Here is a 20,221-nt window from a genome sequence, read left to right on the forward strand (position 1 = left end):
TACATCAAAGAGCAAGCGACAAGCTGACAGCATTGTGCAGCTACTCTTGAGCTCTACCGAACCCACCGCCTAATGCCCGTCCTCATCATCCCTTTGCCTCCTCTGTTCGAGTGAAAGTAGTACGGCACGAAGTGCAATACATCAATCACATTGGCATCCGCCGCCTCCTTCGCCAGCGTCTTCCACGGTACGCTTGGCTGCGCCTTAAGTGACTTCGTCGGAAGTAGCGAGGAACCGCGGTAGACATCCAGAGCAACGTACTTCTCGTCCGTGGTGCGGTCCACTGTCGGCCGCTCGACAACCTCCGCGTCAGGGTCGAGTTGGAGAGATTTGAAGTGGTCCTCTACCCAAGAATTGTCCATGTCTTCGACGCAGTAGACGATTGGACCTCTTGCCAAGGCAACGGTGTCGGTGTTGACGAGTGGGTGGGGAGCGAGCATCCGTACGTCTAGTTTGACTTTCAGAATGAAGCTGGGGTTGGCGGCTAGCCAGTCGCCAGGGAGTGTCAGGTAGCCTTTTTGAACGTTGCGATGTGGTGGTTCAGGTTCAATCTATAAAGCGTCAGCATCAACTGAATTGACTCTCGGAGCAAGCCGGCATTGACTCACGCTCCACTCCGAAGTCCATTGTGGTATCCGAAGACTGATGGACACCGTCTTTGAAGCCGTCTCCAATGCGAACGTCACATCCCCACTCCAGGGCCAGTCAGTAGCCTGGGTCAGCTTAGAAGGTTGGCCGCAAACGGTGAATTCGAGAGTACTTGGAGCGTACAAATGCACAGCTATGTGCTTGTCTTCAGGCTTTATACTTGCTGGCTCGGAGCAGATGTAGCCGCCGATGATCGCAAGTGTTCTCATGATGTTCGGAGGGCAGCAGCAGCACTTGAACCACTCGCTTCGATCGGCAGCATTTGCGTCGCTGGAGGCAAGCTGGTTTACATATGTGTACTTTCGCCCATCTGTCGAGATAGCCGTCAGCACGGCGTTGTAGAAAGCCAGCTCCATGATGTCGGTGAAAGAGCCGTCAAGATCATACTGTTGCCGATCAGTCCACGTCTCATCGTATGCAAGAAGAGACCTACCTGCAGTACCCGCTCCACCATCATCATGATGCCGATAGCAGCACATGTCTCAGCGTAGCAGCCACCCTCGTCTGTCCCCTGCGGCAAGAAATACGGTATACCAAAGCCCTCATACTGAGGTATCGAGCCGATTCCGCCTGTCACATACATCTTCTTGCCGACCATGTCATCCCAAAGCCTGACAATGGCCTTCTGCAGGTCAGTTGTTGATTTCTGGTCCATGCGCACCATGTCCGCCACCGCTGTGAGCAGATACATCGGACGCACAGAGTGACCTTCCACACCTTGCATCTCGACGAGAGGTACAGATGCAGAGTAATACCAATTCGAAGGAGTGCGCTCTGGGTAGAAATACGGCCGTGCGTTTGGGTCGTCCCCTCGCTTATCGGCCTCCCAGTCGTAATAGTGGCGGCCATCGACTCCTTTGGGGTTGCCACGTTCCGTGATGAAATATCTGGCAAGCTCAAGATGTCTGGGGTCCTTGGTCCGCTCATGCAAGCGCAACAGCGCTATCTCGAGTTCAGGATGGCCTGGATAGGCATGCAGCTGGTCCTTTCCGGGGCCGAAAGTCTTGATCATGAGTTCAACATATTTGATCATCGGTCCCAGCAGCTTGTCGTTCTTATAGTAGTGCTGGTGTGCCAGTGCACCCTCCAGAAGATGGCCAGCATTGTATCTGGCACCGGAGTCAGCAAATGGACAGTGGCGGTCAGTATGAGGACAGCATACAGCTCGCAGAAGTCACGAATGTTGGTGAACCTGTTCTTCGTTGGCTCGACTATTGAGTAATGAAGATTCAAATATCCATCCTCGTGCTGTGCGCCGGCCAGCATGTCCGTCAGTTCTTGGACAGCAGCATCGACTTCGGCATCATAGTCGGTATGGAGGAAATAGCAGGCGCCTTCGATCCATTTTCCAATATCGGAGTCCCTGTGGCAATTCTTCGTTAGCAAAGTGTCGATAGGTCTGAGGAGCAAGGCCGCTTACCAGAAGAGCCAGTTGCCGATGGGCCAAACGGCGGGTGGCTCATCATAGGCCGGTAGCCATTTCAGCTTGAAAGCTTCATACCGTCCAGTGCTTTTGAGGAAACCAAGCTGCTGCTTCAGCGAGGCGGAAGATGCTGCGTGCCTCTTCTTCTCCATAAAACTACCGGGCGACAGCTTGACCGAGAGGAACGTCTCTTGAGGGTACTGTGACGAAGCCATTGTATGTTGTGTCCTGGTGGGTGTCTTGAGCCAGCAGTCACTGCTTTATGAGAGCCCACGAAGAGGCCCGCAAAGGTCGTTTCCATTGTTGTGATCCACGATTGTAGTTGGTACCCACAAGCAAGTTCAATGTACGTTTAGCCGAAGCCGATATCCAGGGCGATGTATTCGCGGAGCTCTGCAGAGGCGTTCTCGGAGGTCGGGATAGTGTTGTCTTCGGAGCTGTCGTACTCGTGACATGCTTTCTGTTAGCGCCCGAAGCCTGCATGAGAAGGATCCACTCTCAACACACTCATGTTATTCCCGATCAACCAGCTGCATCGGCAGGAGAAGAAGACTGGTCGTGAGTATTGTGGCAGGCGAAGATGTCTTCAGCCCGGCTCGTCGCGGACATTCTCCTCCGGGCTAGACGTGAGTGCACGTGAGACGGAGCGATCGAGCGTCAAAAAGTCCTTCGCTCGTCCAAGCAGGTCCGGCAGAAGGAAAGACTGAGCGCCTCGCAGCTTGGAAAGAGACAGCAGCAGACCCCAAAGCATAGACTTTGCACTAGAACATACGGCGACATGCCTGTTTAGAAGATTCGGTCTTGCTGCTGCGTAATCTAGGATGTACGTCCCGAGATCGAAGAGCTTGCGTTCCTGAAGCAGTCATTCAGTTTGTGCATTGATTACTGATGACAAGTAGTAACACTCACCATGCCTATGCCGTGCACTTCCATCGACCGCTGCGAGACCGAAGCAATAGTAGCCATGACCGACTGAGCAGCTGAAAGAGGCGCTTCGAGCGGCAGAGAATCTGCCATGAATACGGTGTCTGGCAGCTGGAAATTTAGCGCTATATGCCAAAGGTAGCTACGCAGCCACTGTTGAGTGACCGAGTTGTTGACAAGCTGGGTCTCGTTAGCGCCCACTGGGAACAACGACTCGTCCGAGAGACTCCAGAAACAGATGGGCACGGAGATGGCATCCTGCGGCATCTCCATGTGTGGAGTGCAAAGCCAGTTGTATAGAGCTCCTGGGATGGACTCGAAGATGCTGATGATGCCGAGAAAGCCGTCGATTGGACCTGGATCGTCATGAAATGTCATGGAAGGCTTCCCGACGGCAGGATGAAGCATGACTGGTCTTTGGTTGTGCAGACAATACGCTCTGCAGTTCATTTTTGTCAACTAGGCTCAAGCAGTGTGTAGATTTCGTCGTACCTCTCGAGTATAAATACAAACCAGTAGATCCGTCGCCGCATCTCTGCAGCTTCAGCGTCAAGGGAAGAGTAAGTCCTCTCATCGTTCAAACGAAGTGATATGACAAAAGAGACAGTCTGGCTGAGGTAAAACCATGCCTCATCGTGCATGTCCAGATTAGCGTAGGCGCTGAAGAAGAAACACGAGGTTAACAGGGTCTCGAGATCTGGCGCAGTAGCCACATTGAGCTGCTGATTTCGAACTTCAAGAGCCGCAGCCAGAAGGTAGCTTCTCTTGAATTGTGCGCAGGTACCATGAAAACCTCCCTCACCGGCATCAAAGTCGAACAGAGAGTCGGTAGGAGCGAGATTCAGCTGGATGTTCGTGGCGGCGCAGAGTGCTAACAGAAGGCAGTAGCTCTTTGGTGGCAGTGTCTGGTACTCCGAGCAGTATCGCCAGATAGTTGCAGGTCGTACTATTGGCCAGATTGGGAGCATCCAGCGTAGGAAGAGTTGAACATGCACCCGGAGTAGGTCGCCGGATACCCGACTGTTAGGGCCGGATACTGTCGCGGTGGATGGGCGGACTGCAGGCGTAGATCCTTGCCGCTGGGTTGAAGGTGCAGCCACGCATGGTGAGATGACCTGATTTGGGGCTTGCCATGGCGAGCTCCAAGTATCGCTGCCGGTGTGATTTACTGCCGGGCCACGTCGATGGTGTTGCGGGCTCTGGGGAGATGGCTGGGGGGCAGAGCTATGTGATTGTCGTCTTGTTGGCCCACGAGGTGCGCTGCGCATCCTGCGAGTAATCCTGTCATTGTAGGTGCAGACGACTAGCCCGCTCCGACATTTGGTACACGGGCGACTGCGATCACACTTCAGTTTCCGGCGGCGGCATGAATCACACGCCTGAGTGGGCAGTGGCTGTTCCGGGGCTGTCGACATATCGAGCCATGCTCAAGGCCCGTCGGCTCTGGAGCTGCGGTGTTCAAAAGGTGGTGTTATGGTTCGGGTGAAGGTTAAGAGCCGACGACTCCGTCTTCTCCGAGCCTTGTCCGCGGTCTGTCTGCGCCTTCTATCTTGTCTCCTCTCCTTTTCTTCCCAACTTAGATCAATTCACGGTCGTATGCTACAAAACTCAGTATTAATTGGTCTCACTGTCAGTACATCCTCTTGAAGCCTCCCTCGCCTACTGGATGCGTGGCAGCCTGGGGATGGCCCCGCCTTGCCATGATGGAAGGCAGTGGTGTAAGGAGGAGCAGCGAGCAAGAAGCTGTACTACGTCTCGAGCATGAATGTCTTGGTTCTGACAAGCTGTGAGGAACAAAGAAGCCAACATCCAATAACACCAGAGATTATACTGTAGAGCAGAACACGATTCTGGTTAGGTCTACATCCGACTGCGACGGATCATCTATAATTAACATATATCCCCAATCAATCCCTTCTCGACACCCGGTCCACCTCTTTCAATTCTCCACGAACTTGACATCACGAATCCTCCTGTGTTGTGCGGGATGCTTCACCCTAAAGCAGTTCTTTACGTCCACGTCCCAAATCTTGGAAGTACCTGGACCTCCCGGGCCGCCATCGCACTGGCCCGCCTTGAAGTATGCGTGGACCCTTCTTGAATCGCCAATCCCATTGACAATGTATACAGACTGGGTCCTGCCGGACATGCCGACACATACTTGGCGTGCGGGCGCGTGATGATAGAGTAGCTCGCCACCGCTAGATCGGACTCGTCATTATAGTCAAAAACCACTGTTACAGCCGACATACCAGTGATGTCCCGCATATTCATTCATCTTTGGGCCATCCTCTCGTACCATCAGAATCGTCATGTTCATTCCAGTTCCACTATCTCCGTCCAGCTCATAGGGTTCAAGCCAGATATCGTCATCTTCGAAGCCTTGATCGATTGGGGTGGCAAGAGTGAGGCCGGCTAGCATCGCCAACACGAAAGCAGAAAGTTGCATGCTGACTGGAAGTCTTGAGTGTACCTTGATTGTCTTGCAAGTTCGAGTTGACAGAAATGGCCAATCAGTGGTGTATAACGCAGCAGCTGCTGAGGAGAGTCAAGAAGCAGCGGTTATTACAAGTACTCTCCCGTCGTACTTACCTTTGCTACCAGCCTACTCCTTCTGCGTCCGCTTTCTGCAAAAGGGGCGGCATCTACACAGAATGCCGCTCGACCTCAAGACTTATTCTGCCAATATAGGTGACCGCTCCCCCTGAAGTACTGCACATCGTGGTTGGATTGGGGGCTGCAAAACTGCACGCTGTTGCCTTGAGTGCCGGGGTAGAGTCAACATAGGTAATTGCACTGATGACTTATCCGTTCAGAGGGCACATAGGCGACGAGAAGTTGCACTTCCAACGGGAGGTTCCATTGGGGTAATGGGGCCGTCTCCGCTTTATGTGGACTTCACAGAAGCTCTTCCTGCCTACGACAGGAGTGCAACAAGTCCGCAGTACGATGGGACATGCGAATGGAGGTATTGCTGTTCGGGTCCCTCGGCCTTGCGGGTGAGGTTGAAGTTGAGAGCCGACAACTCCGTCTTCTCCGAGCCTTGCCCGAAGTCTGCCTGTGTCATCTTATCTCCTTTTCATCGACCCTTCTCACTTTGGATCATTCCAAGGTTGGATGCTAAAATATCCGTAGGCAATCGAGATGCATAATATGGCTGGGGTATTATACCAACCCTACTTGATTCGAGCATAGGGTGAGTTCTCTTGGAACGAGACATCTACCATCCATGCCGAACATGCTCTGGCTCGTCTTGTGTCTGGTGCCTGCTTTGACGTATGCGCAAACATGCCCTGCGACAACTTCATCACCCTGGAGACTCTCAACGTCCAATCGGCTCGTCACGTTCGGCGACAGCTACACGGACGAGAGCAGACTGCAGTACATGATCGATCACGATGGCAAAGTCCCACCGCTAGGCACACAGCTTCCCGAAAGTCCATTGCTGCGGAATTGGGCGAGACGTGTCGCAGTAAACACTGGTATCGAACTACGCAACTACGCGGTGTCCGGTGCCGTGTGCTCCAACCACATCACGCCCCGTCCTTTTCCCCCGATCCGTGGGAATTTTCCGTCTGTCCTCGAGTATGAGATACCGGCCTACCTTGAGGAAAGTCTGGCCGCTGGCGAGGAAGGGGCTGTGTCTACGGTTTTCGCCCTCATGGTCGGCACGAATGATCTCGGCAACATCGGTTTCGTCACGGATTCGCAGGTTGACGGCAAAGTGCTGCGCGACTATACTCGATGCCTCTTCGAAGCGTTTGACCAGCTCTATGCATCTGGAGCTCGTAGCTTTCTCCTTTTCAACACAGCACCTCTCCATCTCGCCCCACAGTTTGCCGACGACGACCACGGCGGTCAAGAAGCTACACAGTACTGGCCGGACAAGCCCAGCAACCGTACCCAGATCGCCCGCAAGATGGAGCAGCAGACCACATCCGTGAACGAGATCTTGCGGTTCCAGGTATCGTACGAGATGTTAGTCGCCGGACGCTATCCAGGGGCGCATATCGCGCTGTTCGATACGTGGCAGCTGCTGACCGAGATCTACACCAACCCAACAGCGTATCTCAACGGATCAATGCCGGCCAAGGTCAGCGACTACGAGCACCATTGTGATGTTTCCGGAGAGAATTGCGCGTACGAGTACAATCACACCAGCCCGGACTCGTTCATGTGGTGGGATGAGCTGCATCCGAGTGAGCAGGTTCATAGGGTGATCGCGCGGGAAGTGGTGGAAACGCTTGAGGGTCGTTCTCAGTACGCGGCGTATTGGTGACAAGTACTTGCAGAGCGGCTGAGAAGGAGGTTGGTTATCAATATCAACTCTGCTGACCCTGACAAGCGAGCCAACACTCAAGCTGTTTGATTCTACAGCAGCTGGTACGCATCATAAATGACACGACCGCCGGACCTTCCCGACGAGGCCACAAACACTCCCTGGTTAATCCAACTGTACTGCTCATCACCCGTCTCCATCGTCAGCTGCAGTCGCATGCGAAACTGGTCCGGTCCGATGCTTTCGTCCTCGCCCAGCTTCTCCAACACCTCCTTCTTCCCTGTCCGGGTGCCCGTGGTCTGTAGATAGATCGTGGCGCCGTCGTGCGTGAGAAGATTATATCGGGTATTGAGATGAGCCGTCTGCTGGTCGCCATCGTGGTCCCGGACGATCTCCCAGTCGCCCCCGCCAGGCAGGATCTCGCCGCGGAGGAGCGGTCCTTCGAATCGACCGCCTTTAAATATGACGGTGCTCCTATCTCCGAAGGGCCCTAGGCCAATGTGGCGGAAGGTGTCCATCTCGCATTCGAGGTGGAAGAGGAATTGGAGAGCTGGCACTGGCAATTGGTAGTCGGGCCTTGCCCACTTTGAATGGGTGAGTGTGCCGATGGGGTGTGCCGGCTCGACCGTTCCGGGCTGTATCTTTGGCATGGCTGTATGGATGGAGGCGGGAGTGGGTAGCTTCTAGGACACGCTGCAACGTAGTTAGGACGTAAGGTCAATACATAGCAATAGACAAAGTTCTTCTCGACCATGTTGTATACGTCATTGGCCCCGCTGTACACAAAGTTTGTGAGAAACATTTAAACCAGAGAACAGCGGCAACTGTGGGTGTGTTCTGATTCTGAAGTTCACGAAGTTATCAGCGACCTGAAAACATGTGTAGGCGCCTCGGAGCGAATGTTTCTGGCCCTGAGAAGCAGATAGCAATCCGTGAGTATTTTAGACCTGACGACCAGGGCGTGTGATGTCCAGAAAATCAGAAAGGCGGTTGAGAGAAGCAGAAAGGTGTAGATGATCGATTGTCGAACTCCAGCGAGCTCTGCTTTTCAGCATCAGCGATCCTGTGCCATCAGTAACATGCATTAACTCCCGGTTCACAACCGACTGCGCACAATCTCCTTGATTTCATCATCATCCAGCTCCTTCAAGCCCAGTAGCTCGTTGTCGTTATTCTGCGAAAAATCGCCGCCAAACTTCCTGCCCCAGATCGCGCACTGCAGAAACGGGATGGCCCAACCCATGAAATTGTTGGGCTGTTTCTGCAAGACCTCATACCCTTCCCTTTCACGATCCGCGGTGCTTGCATGCGAGATCTCCCAGCCATCAACGCTCCCACAGTGCTGGATCACCTGGAGCAATCGATTCTGCGTCATCTTTTTGCCATGGAGCCGGACAACACGATTAGCCGTCTCGCTAGGATGCTGGAGGACGCCAACGACCCCCTTCGCAACGAACTCCAAGGGCGTGGCGGTGAACGGGACGTCCCCTCGGTCGAAGACCTCCATCTTCTTCGCTTGGAGATCGACGCCAAACTTGTGATCCAGATCCCAGTCGAAGAATTCGTTGTTGCAGACCAGTGTGTAGGTCGTCGATGTTCCTTGGATCTGTTGCTTCAATTTGCTCTCGACCTCGACCTTCTGAGCGAAGACCGGCAGTTGACGGACGGCGGCGCAGTCTGGGTCGCCTCCGTACTCTGATGGAATGACTCGCTGAACACCTCGCTTTATCGCCGCGTCGAACAGCACCTCTTGCGCCTTGATGGCGGCATATCCGACTGCGGAGACTACCGCATCTTGTCCTTGAAGTGCCGCGGCCAGAGTCTCAGCATCGTTGTAGTCGATCTCGGCAATCTTCACGGATGGTGGAAAAGTGTGCGAGTTGTATTTCCTAGTCAAGACGGTGACCATAAACCCAGCTTCCGTTAAAGCTTTCAAGACCGCCGTGCCGATGATGCCGCTTCCACCGGCCAGGGCGACTGACTTGATGCTCGACATTTTCGGGATACTTGGTGGATGGATGGTATATGCTGCGACCTCAGTGGCCTTGCTGTGGAAAAGTTGATAGTGTGATACTCTTTATTCCGGCGAGCTGTGTCTTATAGCTGGTCAACGTGGACTCTGACCTACCTTGACCTACCGTCTTGATGCGTAGTCGGTCGCCGTTAGGCTGATCAAACACCCCGAGATCCACTCCGAGGTTCGTATGCGCACCGCCATGTCTTGTCGACGTTGAGATGTTGGCGTGGTGTAGAGTGGAGAGATGGAGGATTCGGTGCCAAAGCTCGGGACGATTTCGGAGTCCGACGCCGACCTCACGCGAGACCGTCCCGACTTCTCTCACATCCGACTTATGTCTTCGCGAAAACGTGCAATCAACAAGGACTGGTCTCGTCTGCATCCTACCATGACTACGCGCATGGACACTGCTGATGCAACATCATCCCGAAGCCCTGCGCCCCAGCATGAGTCAAGAGAGCGCAGCTGTGTCCTCTGCGCCCGGCGCAAAGTGCGATGCAACAGTAGGCCGACCTTGACCCAGGCGACGACGTGATCTCGCCTTCGCACATACGCTTACACAAGAACCGTCCACTGGCAGAACGATTCCCATGTGATAGATGCCAACGAGCGGGTGTTCAGTGCCTTCCTCCCAAGCAGGACCCAAAGCCTCGGTGGGCTCGCCAGATCGAATCGACAGCCAGTACTACTTCAAACGATGGAGGAGGCTCCTCATCCCAGAATGTCCCGTCGGTTTCAACGTCCAAATCGTCCGCGGCAGACACAAATGACCTGTTGCGTGATAGCCACGTCCTCCTTCCAGGACGCAGTCTCGCCAACCAAGACGCTCAATCCCTGCTACCAATGCCCTCGCAAGTTCCCTTTCTCTTAGACGTCTTCTCCGAGAGAGTGCATTCCATCATTGGCCTTCCGCACCTGCCATCACTCAAGTCTCTTCTTCAAGCCCGAAGGGGACGCACGGCAACGCTGTCAGCCGAGGATGAAGCTCTTGTCTTCTCAATCTTCTATGCGGCAATATGCTCCATGGATGGGGATGAAGTATCCACGAGCTTTGATCTCTCGAGAACCCATCTCCTCTCACAGTACCGCGCAGGAATGGAGCACTCGCTTGCCAAAGCCGACTTCCTCAACAACCCGTCCGATGCCGTGGTCCAGAGCTTAGTTCTGTCTCTGGGGTTGGGTCGATCCCACGAGAACGCGACTTACGTATGGATGATGACCGGGCTGACTATCAGGATGGCTCGGTTCCTTGGACTGCACCGAGATGAAGACGAACGCGGCTATGACATGCACTTTCAGGCTGAGATGCGACGTCGAACCTGGTGGAACGTGTGTGCACTCGACATGCGAGCGACGGAAGATCAAGGGACTGATCTGGCGATTACTCCGGGAAGCTACAGTACCAAGTTGCCTTCGAACATCAACGACGCCGACATCTGGCCCGGCATGACGCACACGGCGATTGCATCTCAATCTCCCACCAACACTACACTCCTGCGGCTGTGCTCTAAAATCACACGTCACTCCCAAGAGCTCTTATCTTCTCATCATCCGTTTGAAGACCGCATCCGTGGACTACAGGTCTTGACGCAGGAGCTCGAAGAAGAGTACTTCAGCCGGACCAACCAGTCTCATGACCCGGCGTATCTAGCAGCGACAGGGACGATGCGTGTCTTTCTCGGCAGGCTGACTCTGCTGGCTTTCCTGCCAGAGCTCTATTCCTCCTCCGATGACACGCTCTTCGTGGCAGCAATCGATGTACTGGAGCACAACCACGCCTTGAATTCTGATGAACGCTGCCTACCTTGGAGATGGGTCTACGGCAAGCAGCAACAGTGGCACGCAATTGTCTATCTCCTTCTCGAGATCTGCCGGCGTCCGTGGTCGCCTTTGGTGGAGCGAGGATGGGCTGCTGTGAACAGTCCGTGGCTGGTGCCAGCGAGAGCATCGAATGAGAAGGACTTCAACGTACTGGCTCCGCTCAGAAGACTAATGACCACGGCACGGCAGCATCGAGAGAGCGAATACACCCGGCTTCACCATAACATGGACGCTGCGTCGACTCTGGAGAGGGAAGACCGACGGCGCCAACCGAAACCCTCGAGCTCCATTACCTTCCCAGCGTATTTCGACGATGAAGCCTTCTACTCGCGCTGGCGCGATCTTGTCCGCACTCCCAACGAAACAGCTGATGCGAGCATGACAGGCAACTTCCGCACGAACACGCCGCACGGCAACCCAGCCGGCCCTTTGCGTCCATCCCACGGTCAGTCTCAAATAGCGAACCAGCGAACAAGTGAGCACCCATCCTCAGCAGCGACTTCCGGGCTTGCTCCGTTGCCAAACGTCACACACTGGCCAACAGCATCCTCTGGCATCGTTGGCTTGAGTAATCTCAGCAGTTTTCTCGGCACAGACGCAGAGTCGGAATTGCCTGATGCTACAACTCATGCCATTCTCGATTTTGACTGGAGTCGATGGCTTGAATCCGCTAGAGGGACGCTGTAGACACCATCTGGCGGTGGTTCGAGCTCCAGCAAGAGTGGTGTGCCACTTTGTCAGAGACGGTCAAGACAACATTGGCGGAAAGCATCTGTACGGGGCAAACAGACGAAAATGTGAAATGGCCCAAGTGCGGAACAGGCTTCGGATAATGGATTCAAACAGCGGGGCAGTTAATGGCGTAGAAGATGACACGCTTGCTCTAATCTACGAGTCCAGCCGCTATTGAACCACCATCCCCTTCTCCTCCTCATCGCCCTCTCTCCTCCCCCCTCACTGGAGCAAAATTCTTCAACCACTCCCTAGCACCGTCGAGACTTCCGCTCGCAGCTTCCAACGCCCCCACGCACCATGTCAACCCATACCCTCCCTTCCCTGGTGGATCCTCTTCTGCCGCGAGCATCTCGGCCAGCTGCCTCCGCCTCTGACTCCCCTCGTCGACGCAGAAGTGGAGCGGCGAACCTTCAGACCCCTTCATCATCCCGTCCAAGAAAGGCTTGATCATGGGCAGAGCGTCCTTGGTCGTGATGCTGCCCGCTATCCCCAGGTTCTTCCTCCCGCTCGCGCAATACTCATTGCGACACCACGCTTTCTTGCACCCTTGTGTCAGCTGACTGAGGTACCTTCGCTCAACCCTCCGCCGCAGCGCCTTGTTCTCGGGGTCATACATGCTCACGTAGAGAGGCCCGAAGCATGCGCTGCACAGACCGACGTCATTCCCAGGGCCCTGACCTTGCTTTTCGCCTGCCCGAGTGTCGCCGGCCTTTGAACAAACAAAGAGCGTTCGTCCGCAATTGGGGTTGCGACATAGCACTGGCGCGGGCCGGGACAGCCGGTCGAGATCGTGGACCTTCATGTGATTTTGCGTGTCGCGGAGGCGAATGAGCTTGGAGCAGACATGGCACTCTGTCGTCCTCGCGCCATCCTCAAGCTCGTGCGGTGTCATGCCAGACAGAATGGCTTCGGCGTTCGGGACGTCAGGGTCGCCTCCCTGGGGAACTTCGAGATGGCAGAACCGGCACAGGATCTGCTTCTCGGGGCAGGTGGACGTGCGATGCCTCGCGAGCGTGAGGTACGACGAGAACGTCTCCTGCGTTCCGCAGCTACATCGCAGGGGAGCAGGGTGGAAGACGGTGTCATGCTTCGATCGAGACATCGCCGAGTCCCCGTTTGCGGTGTCGTGTGGGCAATGCCAGTGGTTTTGGTACTCTGCCGACGACTTCTGGAATACCTGGTTACAGCCGTGTGGGCAGAGAACATTATTCCTAAAACAAAAGGCCTCATGGAGGACGAGCCTCGCTTTTGGCACGAATTGTAGGCAGTTCTTGCACTGTATTTCATCTGGCTGGTGTGTGGTTTCAGTGCCTCCTTGACTGTCATCGACTGACGTTGCAGGGTCAGGGTGACTTGCTCGAAGAGTGAAATGGCGTGGCTGAGGTGAGGCTTCTTGGTGGTCCCCATTGGCCTCTATTTGTGCCGGGGCGAAGGCATGCACCGACACATACAACGCCTCTGCATGCTCGAGCTCGGCATTCGAAGGGTCCAGACGTATCCGTTTTCGCGGTCTGGAGTCGATGTCGCCGAACACAAACTCATCGATCCGCGGCTTTGCCCGTTGAGATGCCGAGAAAGGGCTGATGAGCAGATCCACGTCCTCTTCGCCATCGTTGCCATTCAGTTCGATCTCGAGCGGCTGTGTCCGGTTCCAGGAATTGAGAGTGAAGTCGACGTACTCCCCAGGTAAGACCTGGCCCTGTTGCGCCTTGAAAAGATCCAGCTCACCGCCAGCAGAGCTCCCATGCTCACTTCCTGGCAGCCTGGTCATCTTCTCAGCAATGCGCTTCAACGTTTCCCGAGCCTGCTCTTCGTTCAAAGCCTCGATGTCGACTTCAAGGTCAGTGTCGACGATGCATACACCGTCCATTTGTTCCTGCTGAAAGCCATCAACGAGAAACCTTAGGCGTTCCCGACCATGTTCTATTCCAATCACCTCCCCATTTGTGAGAGTAGTGTATCCTGAACGTAGGCTCTGTTCGAGCAGTGCTTTCCAGTCTTCAGGATCATACCCAGGCTCGAGTGGTCTCAGCTTGACAAACGTGCCTTTCGGCAACTGCTTTGCGTGGACCGTGATGGTCGACACAGGTGTATCTTTCTCCGGTGACTCCCCATCCACTATTGTGTCATTTGCGGCCTTCCTGTCTTCCTCCCTCTCTTTCAGTCCTAGCCCCTCTTGCAAGAACGGACTGAGCTCGACCTCGCCTTCCTCTGCGGAGAACTCCCTCACCCCCGCATACACCACCCGCCCGTTCGCCGGATTCACCAGTCTGAAAGTGAGAGGGTATGGCAGCTGCTGTCGTTGGTCCTGGTATTGGGACTCGGCCTGTCTGTATGCAGAGTATGTCGCCGAGTTGTAGGGATCGTAGGCTGGCAAATCACGCCTCGAGTCTGCAGCTGCTGCGTTGGATGCTGCAGAGAGCAAGCCTTCTAGTGCAGACTGGCTCAGCTTGATCTTGTCTCCGGACAGTGGCTGGCCTCGACGAGAGTGCGCGAGAGTGTATTGCGCCGACCATTCGAGCGATGGAGGTGATGTGTCCGCCATGGCGATGATGTTGGGCTCGTCGAGGTGAGGATGTTTGTAGCCAAGGGGAGGTGTCTTCTATGGATTAGACATTAGCAAGGCGCATGACAGTCGTAAGGCGAGTGAATGTTTACTGACCTGGTGAGGCAAAGGAAGCTTCTCGACCGCGACATGTGTTCGTGTAAGCTGCCTGGAACGTCATGGCCAGACTAGGAAGGAGCAGATTTCTCCGATCCGCTCCGACATCAACCACATGCAGTGTCACGAGCAAGAGACATTGACCTACTGCGAGACAATGTCCAACATGGCCAACATCGACGAGCTGCCGCCGACGCTCTTGGACGTTTTAGCAAATACAGTCGTACTCGGTCAGCTGAGCCCATACATCAACATCCGAGATCTCCTCTCCCTCTCCGCCACCTGCAGCGCCGCACGAAACACAATCTATTGCAATCGAGAAGCATGGCGACACCTCGATCTTACCGGCATCAAGTCGGCCATGATCGACTCCTCACCCATCGATATAGGTGGCATGGCGTAAGTTCGCCACTGGCCACAGCTCAACCATTCTCTGCTTGAAGCTGAAAGATTGCAAACAGTTGGCGAGCCGAACGCATGGACGAGGCGCTCACCAGCGATGATTTCTTTTCTGGTCCGCTGTACGATAGAGACCCATTCCTTAATTCGATTGCTTATGCTGATCTCAATGTCCGTCTGTCCTACAGGAGAGGTATCTTCGGACGACTGCACCGAAAGAGCGTATTGCAGCATGTGCATACCCTCGTTCTCGACGGCCTCTCTGTACCAGCGGATGTTATCCACGAAATTGTCTGCGAGGATCGGTACAACGTCAGGATCCTCAGTCTGCGACAGTGCAGGCACCTGAACGAGACAAAGTTGCAGCAAGTACTACGCTACATCACGCGACCCACTAGGCCAGATGGAACTCCGAAGCTGAGGGCACTGTACTTTTTTGGATCCAAGGATGACCTTGGAGCTGTCACAGGTCGGCAACAGCATCACCAAATCTTGCCAGCCAATGCAGGAATTACGGACATTCAAGGCGCCCAACTGGGAGCTTCGAGTCAATTACCTGTAGTCGCTCATGACGCGAAGGTCGTGGATGACGAGGCAAGATGGTATGGCTCCTCCGGCCGCATCATGAAACCACCCCTCTCCGGCTGGGCCGAGACCATGCAATCGTGCAAAGGCCTGATCGCATTCGACGCAATCCTCTGCCGCGGCCCACGGCACGACATTACAAAAGTCGACAGCGAGACCTTCTTACAGCCAACAGTGGCGAACATAGCACTCGGTCGTGGCTGCGAGACCTGCGGCACCATCCCCGAAGGCCCGGCCGTTTTTGGCACAAGTCCAGCACACGCCCTCCCTCTGCTCAGTCCCGTCCCAACCCATTCCTCGACCCTTCGCGCTGCACAAATGCCATCTACCGCCTCCAACGGTCTGCACCAACTGTACGCTCGCTGTGAGGACTGCCTCCGAGGTCGCTACTGCGAACGGTGTCTTCGCTTTTGGTGCGAGGACTGCCTACCATCAGTAGGAGGGGCCAATGGCTCACCGGTAAAGGTATATTCGCGCCTGTGCGTCGAACACTGTCTCGTAAGCGAAATGATGAGTGGTGCTGGCAGCCAGGGGATGTGGGGGTGAAGAGGCCCTGGCATGGATGCCTGCCATGGGCCGGTGCTGCCAGTACGCTCTCGCCATCACCAGTCTTGCGAGGCAGCCTGTGCGACTTTGGCTGACAAGAAAGCAGCGTGATTGCTTCGACTGCGGACGCATCTGCAACGACTGCCGATCGATCTACATCAAGACGTGCAAGAAATGTCGGACCACATACTGTCCTTCTCACGATCCTGACTGCTCCAAAGACTTCTGCTCGTGGTGTTCGAGAGGCGGTAAGTCACTACAGATGGCGAATCACGTCAAAGATATCGCTGATGAGTTTGGCCGTAGGCGGCCGGCGGAACAGACCGATGTACTGACTGGCCTCGGATCAGATAATATGCCATTGAACCAGGACATGCAATACTAGGCACTGCATTCCAAAGCTTGAGCTCCGGGACACACAGCGTCGTATGTCTCAGCTCGAGGATACGAATCAGATTCCCGCCCAAAAATCCAAAAGCCTCCGCACCGTATTAGGCCGTCACAATCATTAGATCATCACTGCCCGTAAGAGAGTTGGTGGCTATCTCTCCCTCCGTCACTACTCGCAATCACCCGCATGCCCTAGGAATCGAGCCGGATTGCCAGTTGGAATCACTTGTCAACGTCGCCTTTCTCTGGGTCCATTGGCAGTCTTGATCCTCTGCCAGTCGGACTGGTTGGGCTGATAGGACTGCTCGCAGCCGTCTCCGTGATGGCTGGGTAGTCGACTTTCCCGGTCATTTGACTCGTCGGGCTGGTCGGATTTGCTGCAGTCGAAGTATCGAATCGGTGCAAGGCGCTGTTGCTGACGAGACCGATCTGGAAGGACAAAGCATTAGCATGATCTTCTTGCATGTAGCCAACAGACGAATAAAGCATCGGACAACTCACCAGACTCTCCGTCCCCTCCCAAAGTGGCCGTTCCTTCAGAACCGTCCTCGTCGCACCCCTCATGGCCATCCGTCGATGTTCAACCGTGTTCAGGTGGTGAATGAGGTCTTGGTACGCAGCCAAAGAGTACGCCATCAGATCGACCGGCGTCAGCAGATTCCAAGTCTCAGCATCAAAGCCGAATCGCCAAGTGGCCAGCAACCAGCGCGCTGCAAGAACGGACGCATTCGCAGTGATGAGTATGGAGAGGACGAGGCCGATGTAAGTCGTTGGTGTCCAGTCGATGCGAATCACGTACAGGTGTGGGTACTCGGTCATGATGACGGGCTGGTCATAGATGGTCTGGTTCTTCATGGCATATCTGGACATTGTCAGCACCAATGTGTTTCATCGTTCATGGTTGTCATACTTGTTAATGCTTTCCGACCAGCTGGTATGCACAATATGGTAGACCTGGTTCACTATGGAGTCGAGACGGGACATGCCACTGAAGATATTGCTTCCTTGTCCTGCATCATCTCGAAGATTGAACAGCTTGCTGTAGCCGTCTGAAGAGCCGAGAACAGCGCCGGCGCCCTGGAAGCCAAGTCAGTCCCGCTGGACTATTTCTCCTACTAAGAAGCATCCTAGCTCACCTCAAGCGTGAAATAGAGGTCTGCAAATCCAGACACAGGCGAACTCTGCGGCGTCGGCATCCGTGCATTCGCACAGCGTTCGTCGGTAACGTTGGCCCGCAAGACGCCATTCTTCAGCGTGAACCCAACTTGCCTCCACGACGAGTAGATGTCGTCCTGGTACTTTATGGAAGCAAACTCGCACTTTGCGACAAAGTAGTAGTCGGAGCCCTGCGGAACACCAGACTTGTCGGGCTCAGTGCCGTACAGCAGTCTATGGAGGCGTGAAGCGTAGCCGTCGGGACCATCATCTGAAGCGGCAATGACGGAGGTGTTGTAGAGTTCGGGGTCGGGGTGCATTTTCAAGACCATCGTGCCTGCTCCTCTGCACACAGAGACATCATTAACACAACTCGAAGTTTCAGTCGAGGAGATTAAAGACATACTCATCGTTGGTGCGGAACTTGATGGCGTACGGGTCGTCGTTCGGATAGTCGAGGATGATTTTGTACAGCGTGATGGGAGGCGCATCTTCATCAGCAGCCTCAAGCTGATACAAGGGTTCATAGCGCACGAGATTGCTCCCGGTCTCGAAGGAGGTCTGATTGAAAGGCTCTTCCGTGCCTGCGTGCGAAAGGAGCAAGAGTCAGAGATGTTCCAGATCGATCGTTGCTAACTCACAAGTGATGATCTGAGGATCTAGAACTGGCAAGCAGTATTCACGATACTCTTCTTCGAATGTTGTTGCTTCCACAGAGTCACTGAAGTGTCGAAGGGCCCAGTATGGTAGGCCCATCGTTCCATTTGGAGGTTCAAACGTAACTCCTCCTACGGTATACTGCTGGAAGGTTACCATCTCTGTCGGCGGACCAGTTGATTAGCGGTGCGCCGTCACCCACAAGAATATCTCCCTTTTTTGACCTACGAGAGCTAAGGGCAGTCAGGGCAAGGTTGTATGCACAGCCCGGGTCAGCAATCTCGATCGTGCATGGGTCGACAACCCTGCCATTGTAGGTCTCTGGTATGTCGATGGACAGTGGAAGGTATGCCGGCCTTTGCCTCCCATTGCTCGAGATGATGGGTTCGACGACGAAGATAATAGACAGAACTGCGGCGTAAGAAGTAAGCACATGCATGTTACGTCAGACCCGTCGGGCGTGGAACCGACTCTCTCGGCTTGACGTACCGGACTGCAGGAAAGCAAATATGATCATCGCTGCCAGGTAGAAAGTAGCGAGTCCCCAGACCTGCCGGTTGTGCAGGGCTGGCATCGCCGCCATCGTAGCCTATTTCGACGTCAGCCCTAGGTACTCGCGGCCTTGTGGAAAGGACCTCTCACCTGCGATCCTGCGGCGGCGGCATGCACATGGAGGCGCTGTAGTGTGGCAGTAAGTTAGAACATACCATGCAGCAGACGTGCATGAGGGGGTACCGGTATGGTGAGCTCATCGTTCTGCAGTTCACCTGAAGTGGTACTTAACATCAGCAAATGTCTCAGATGGTCACGCAAGTCATAACAGCCTCACTTCTAGTCTCTGCTTCGTTTGTAGCGCTATACAATACCTGCGTCAGTCACGACATTGCGGCCAAGAGCACTCTCTCACGCGCTCACCGACGACAATGGCTCAGAAGAATTCCAATCACTGTCGCGACCACGGTCACCAGCAAATTGAGCACCTGCTGGATGTCTTTCTGGGCGTAGCTCGCGGTGTATTCAGGCAGCGTAATGCGGGAATGAGTCAAAGCAACGAAGAGCAAAAGAACCGCCGTGCAGATGGCCACCGCCAACGACTGGACCGCTGCCGTGATGGTCGCTTGAGACTTGTTGCCCATCATGTTGCGAGTACGAATGATGGAGATTTCCTCCTTACTGTGTTATGGAAGTTGACAAAGCTCTCAGCCCGACGGGCGGCCGTTGAGTGTATTTGCACTTGGTTCTCCATCATGTCCGAACAAGGCTGAAGGAATTTCTAAGAGCTCTGCGAGGATCCTCCATCGCCTGCTCCGTGTATTGCTGGAGGACCGGACAGTGACGGGGAGTCAGGTACCTGCAGACTGCAATACCATACCGCACTGTGAGAGGCCGTACCGATAGTAGAGATGCAGACATCCGCGATAAGTCTGCCGGCCGGGCGTGCTAGGCTTCTTCTGAGGGTCGGCGTCCGCTCTCCATCGGTTGACGGCGGTGTATCTGCGCTCGCTACAGACTACACCTTCCACTCGCAGTAGTTGGTCCATGGACGCCAGACCGCCCTGAGTAAGCGCATTACTGGGCGAGAGAGCTCCAGTCGAAGCTCGCTTGGGACGGTCTCCATCTGCACGATGAGCTGTCCATTCCAGGTCGCTTACGTTGCGCCGGATGGTGGCTTGACTCGGTGGCGTGATGATATTGGAGCCTTCTCGTCGAAGTTATCGTTGTCGGGCGAAGTTTCATGAGCGAAGAAGTCGTGTCTTCAAGCGCCAAGCGCCCGCCAAGATGCGCCTTCGAAGAGCTTGAAGAACGAAGGATGAAGGTGCTTGCACTGGCGACACCACCTTCGGTAACAAGAGGGCAGAGCGGTGGAGCGGTGAGACGTGATGTCAAGTACTCAGTCCGGAGCATGGTGCCGTTCGAGGACGGGAGCCGGTCAGTTTGCTGGTCAGGAAATCTCAGGCGTCAAGCATTCAGCGACGAGTA

General features: G+C 54.7%; 11 protein-coding genes across 11 annotated transcripts; 3 read left to right on the forward strand and 8 right to left on the reverse strand.

The window, feature by feature from the left end:
* Window positions 1–53: 53 nt before the first annotated feature.
* LTR77_005881 (uncharacterized protein) lies at window positions 54–2,286 on the reverse strand (the record flags this gene model as incomplete). Its single annotated transcript, XM_064803124.1, has 5 exons — window positions 54–551; window positions 609–1,034; window positions 1,082–1,757; window positions 1,811–2,011; window positions 2,069–2,286. 5 exons carry the CDS (start codon window positions 2,284–2,286, stop codon window positions 54–56), a joined length of 2,019 nt encoding a protein of 672 aa, XP_064659249.1.
* A 371-nt stretch (window positions 2,287–2,657) lies between these two features.
* LTR77_005882 (uncharacterized protein) lies at window positions 2,658–3,403 on the reverse strand (the record flags this gene model as incomplete). Its single annotated transcript, XM_064803125.1, has 2 exons — window positions 2,658–2,924; window positions 2,981–3,403. The coding sequence occupies 2 exons, from the start codon at window positions 3,401–3,403 to the stop codon at window positions 2,658–2,660; spliced, it is 690 nt and encodes a 229-aa protein (XP_064659250.1).
* A 1,531-nt stretch (window positions 3,404–4,934) lies between these two features.
* LTR77_005883 (uncharacterized protein) lies at window positions 4,935–5,444 on the reverse strand (the record flags this gene model as incomplete). The annotated part of the gene is made up of 2 exons (XM_064803126.1): window positions 4,935–5,196; window positions 5,248–5,444. 2 exons carry the CDS (start codon window positions 5,442–5,444, stop codon window positions 4,935–4,937), a joined length of 459 nt encoding a protein of 152 aa, XP_064659251.1.
* Window positions 5,445–6,224: 780 nt separating this feature from the next.
* LTR77_005884 (uncharacterized protein) lies at window positions 6,225–7,274 on the forward strand (the record flags this gene model as incomplete). The annotated part of the gene is made up of 1 exon (XM_064803127.1): window positions 6,225–7,274. One exon carries the CDS (start codon window positions 6,225–6,227, stop codon window positions 7,272–7,274), a length of 1,050 nt encoding a protein of 349 aa, XP_064659252.1.
* A 92-nt stretch (window positions 7,275–7,366) lies between these two features.
* LTR77_005885 (uncharacterized protein) lies at window positions 7,367–7,924 on the reverse strand (the record flags this gene model as incomplete). Its single annotated transcript, XM_064803128.1, has 1 exon — window positions 7,367–7,924. The coding sequence occupies one exon, from the start codon at window positions 7,922–7,924 to the stop codon at window positions 7,367–7,369; it is 558 nt and encodes a 185-aa protein (XP_064659253.1).
* Window positions 7,925–8,370: 446 nt separating this feature from the next.
* Window positions 8,371–9,492, reverse strand: LTR77_005886 (uncharacterized protein; the record flags this gene model as incomplete). Its single annotated transcript, XM_064803129.1, has 2 exons — window positions 8,371–9,322; window positions 9,413–9,492. The coding sequence occupies 2 exons, from the start codon at window positions 9,490–9,492 to the stop codon at window positions 8,371–8,373; spliced, it is 1,032 nt and encodes a 343-aa protein (XP_064659254.1).
* Window positions 9,493–10,386: 894 nt separating this feature from the next.
* Window positions 10,387–11,799, forward strand: LTR77_005887 (uncharacterized protein; the record flags this gene model as incomplete). The annotated part of the gene is made up of 1 exon (XM_064803130.1): window positions 10,387–11,799. The coding sequence occupies one exon, from the start codon at window positions 10,387–10,389 to the stop codon at window positions 11,797–11,799; it is 1,413 nt and encodes a 470-aa protein (XP_064659255.1).
* A 244-nt stretch (window positions 11,800–12,043) lies between these two features.
* Window positions 12,044–14,392, reverse strand: LTR77_005888 (uncharacterized protein; the record flags this gene model as incomplete). Its single annotated transcript, XM_064803131.1, has 1 exon — window positions 12,044–14,392. One exon carries the CDS (start codon window positions 14,390–14,392, stop codon window positions 12,044–12,046), a length of 2,349 nt encoding a protein of 782 aa, XP_064659256.1.
* Window positions 14,393–14,675: 283 nt separating this feature from the next.
* Window positions 14,676–16,039, forward strand: LTR77_005889 (uncharacterized protein; the record flags this gene model as incomplete). Its single annotated transcript, XM_064803132.1, has 2 exons — window positions 14,676–14,908; window positions 14,971–16,039. The coding sequence occupies 2 exons, from the start codon at window positions 14,676–14,678 to the stop codon at window positions 16,037–16,039; spliced, it is 1,302 nt and encodes a 433-aa protein (XP_064659257.1).
* A 612-nt stretch (window positions 16,040–16,651) lies between these two features.
* LTR77_005890 (uncharacterized protein) lies at window positions 16,652–18,340 on the reverse strand (the record flags this gene model as incomplete). The annotated part of the gene is made up of 6 exons (XM_064803133.1): window positions 16,652–16,858; window positions 16,931–17,291; window positions 17,340–17,506; window positions 17,566–17,929; window positions 17,991–18,168; window positions 18,226–18,340. The coding sequence occupies 6 exons, from the start codon at window positions 18,338–18,340 to the stop codon at window positions 16,652–16,654; spliced, it is 1,392 nt and encodes a 463-aa protein (XP_064659258.1).
* A 507-nt stretch (window positions 18,341–18,847) lies between these two features.
* LTR77_005891 (uncharacterized protein) lies at window positions 18,848–19,380 on the reverse strand (the record flags this gene model as incomplete). The annotated part of the gene is made up of 4 exons (XM_064803134.1): window positions 18,848–18,919; window positions 18,977–19,008; window positions 19,071–19,096; window positions 19,157–19,380. The coding sequence occupies 4 exons, from the start codon at window positions 19,378–19,380 to the stop codon at window positions 18,848–18,850; spliced, it is 354 nt and encodes a 117-aa protein (XP_064659259.1).
* Between the last annotated feature and the right edge of the window lie 841 nt (window positions 19,381–20,221).

This window comes from Saxophila tyrrhenica (assembly GCF_035928015.1).
Source record: "Saxophila tyrrhenica strain CCFEE 5935 chromosome Unknown scaffold_8, whole genome shotgun sequence".
Lineage (NCBI taxonomy): Eukaryota > Fungi > Ascomycota > Dothideomycetes > Mycosphaerellales > Extremaceae > Saxophila > Saxophila tyrrhenica.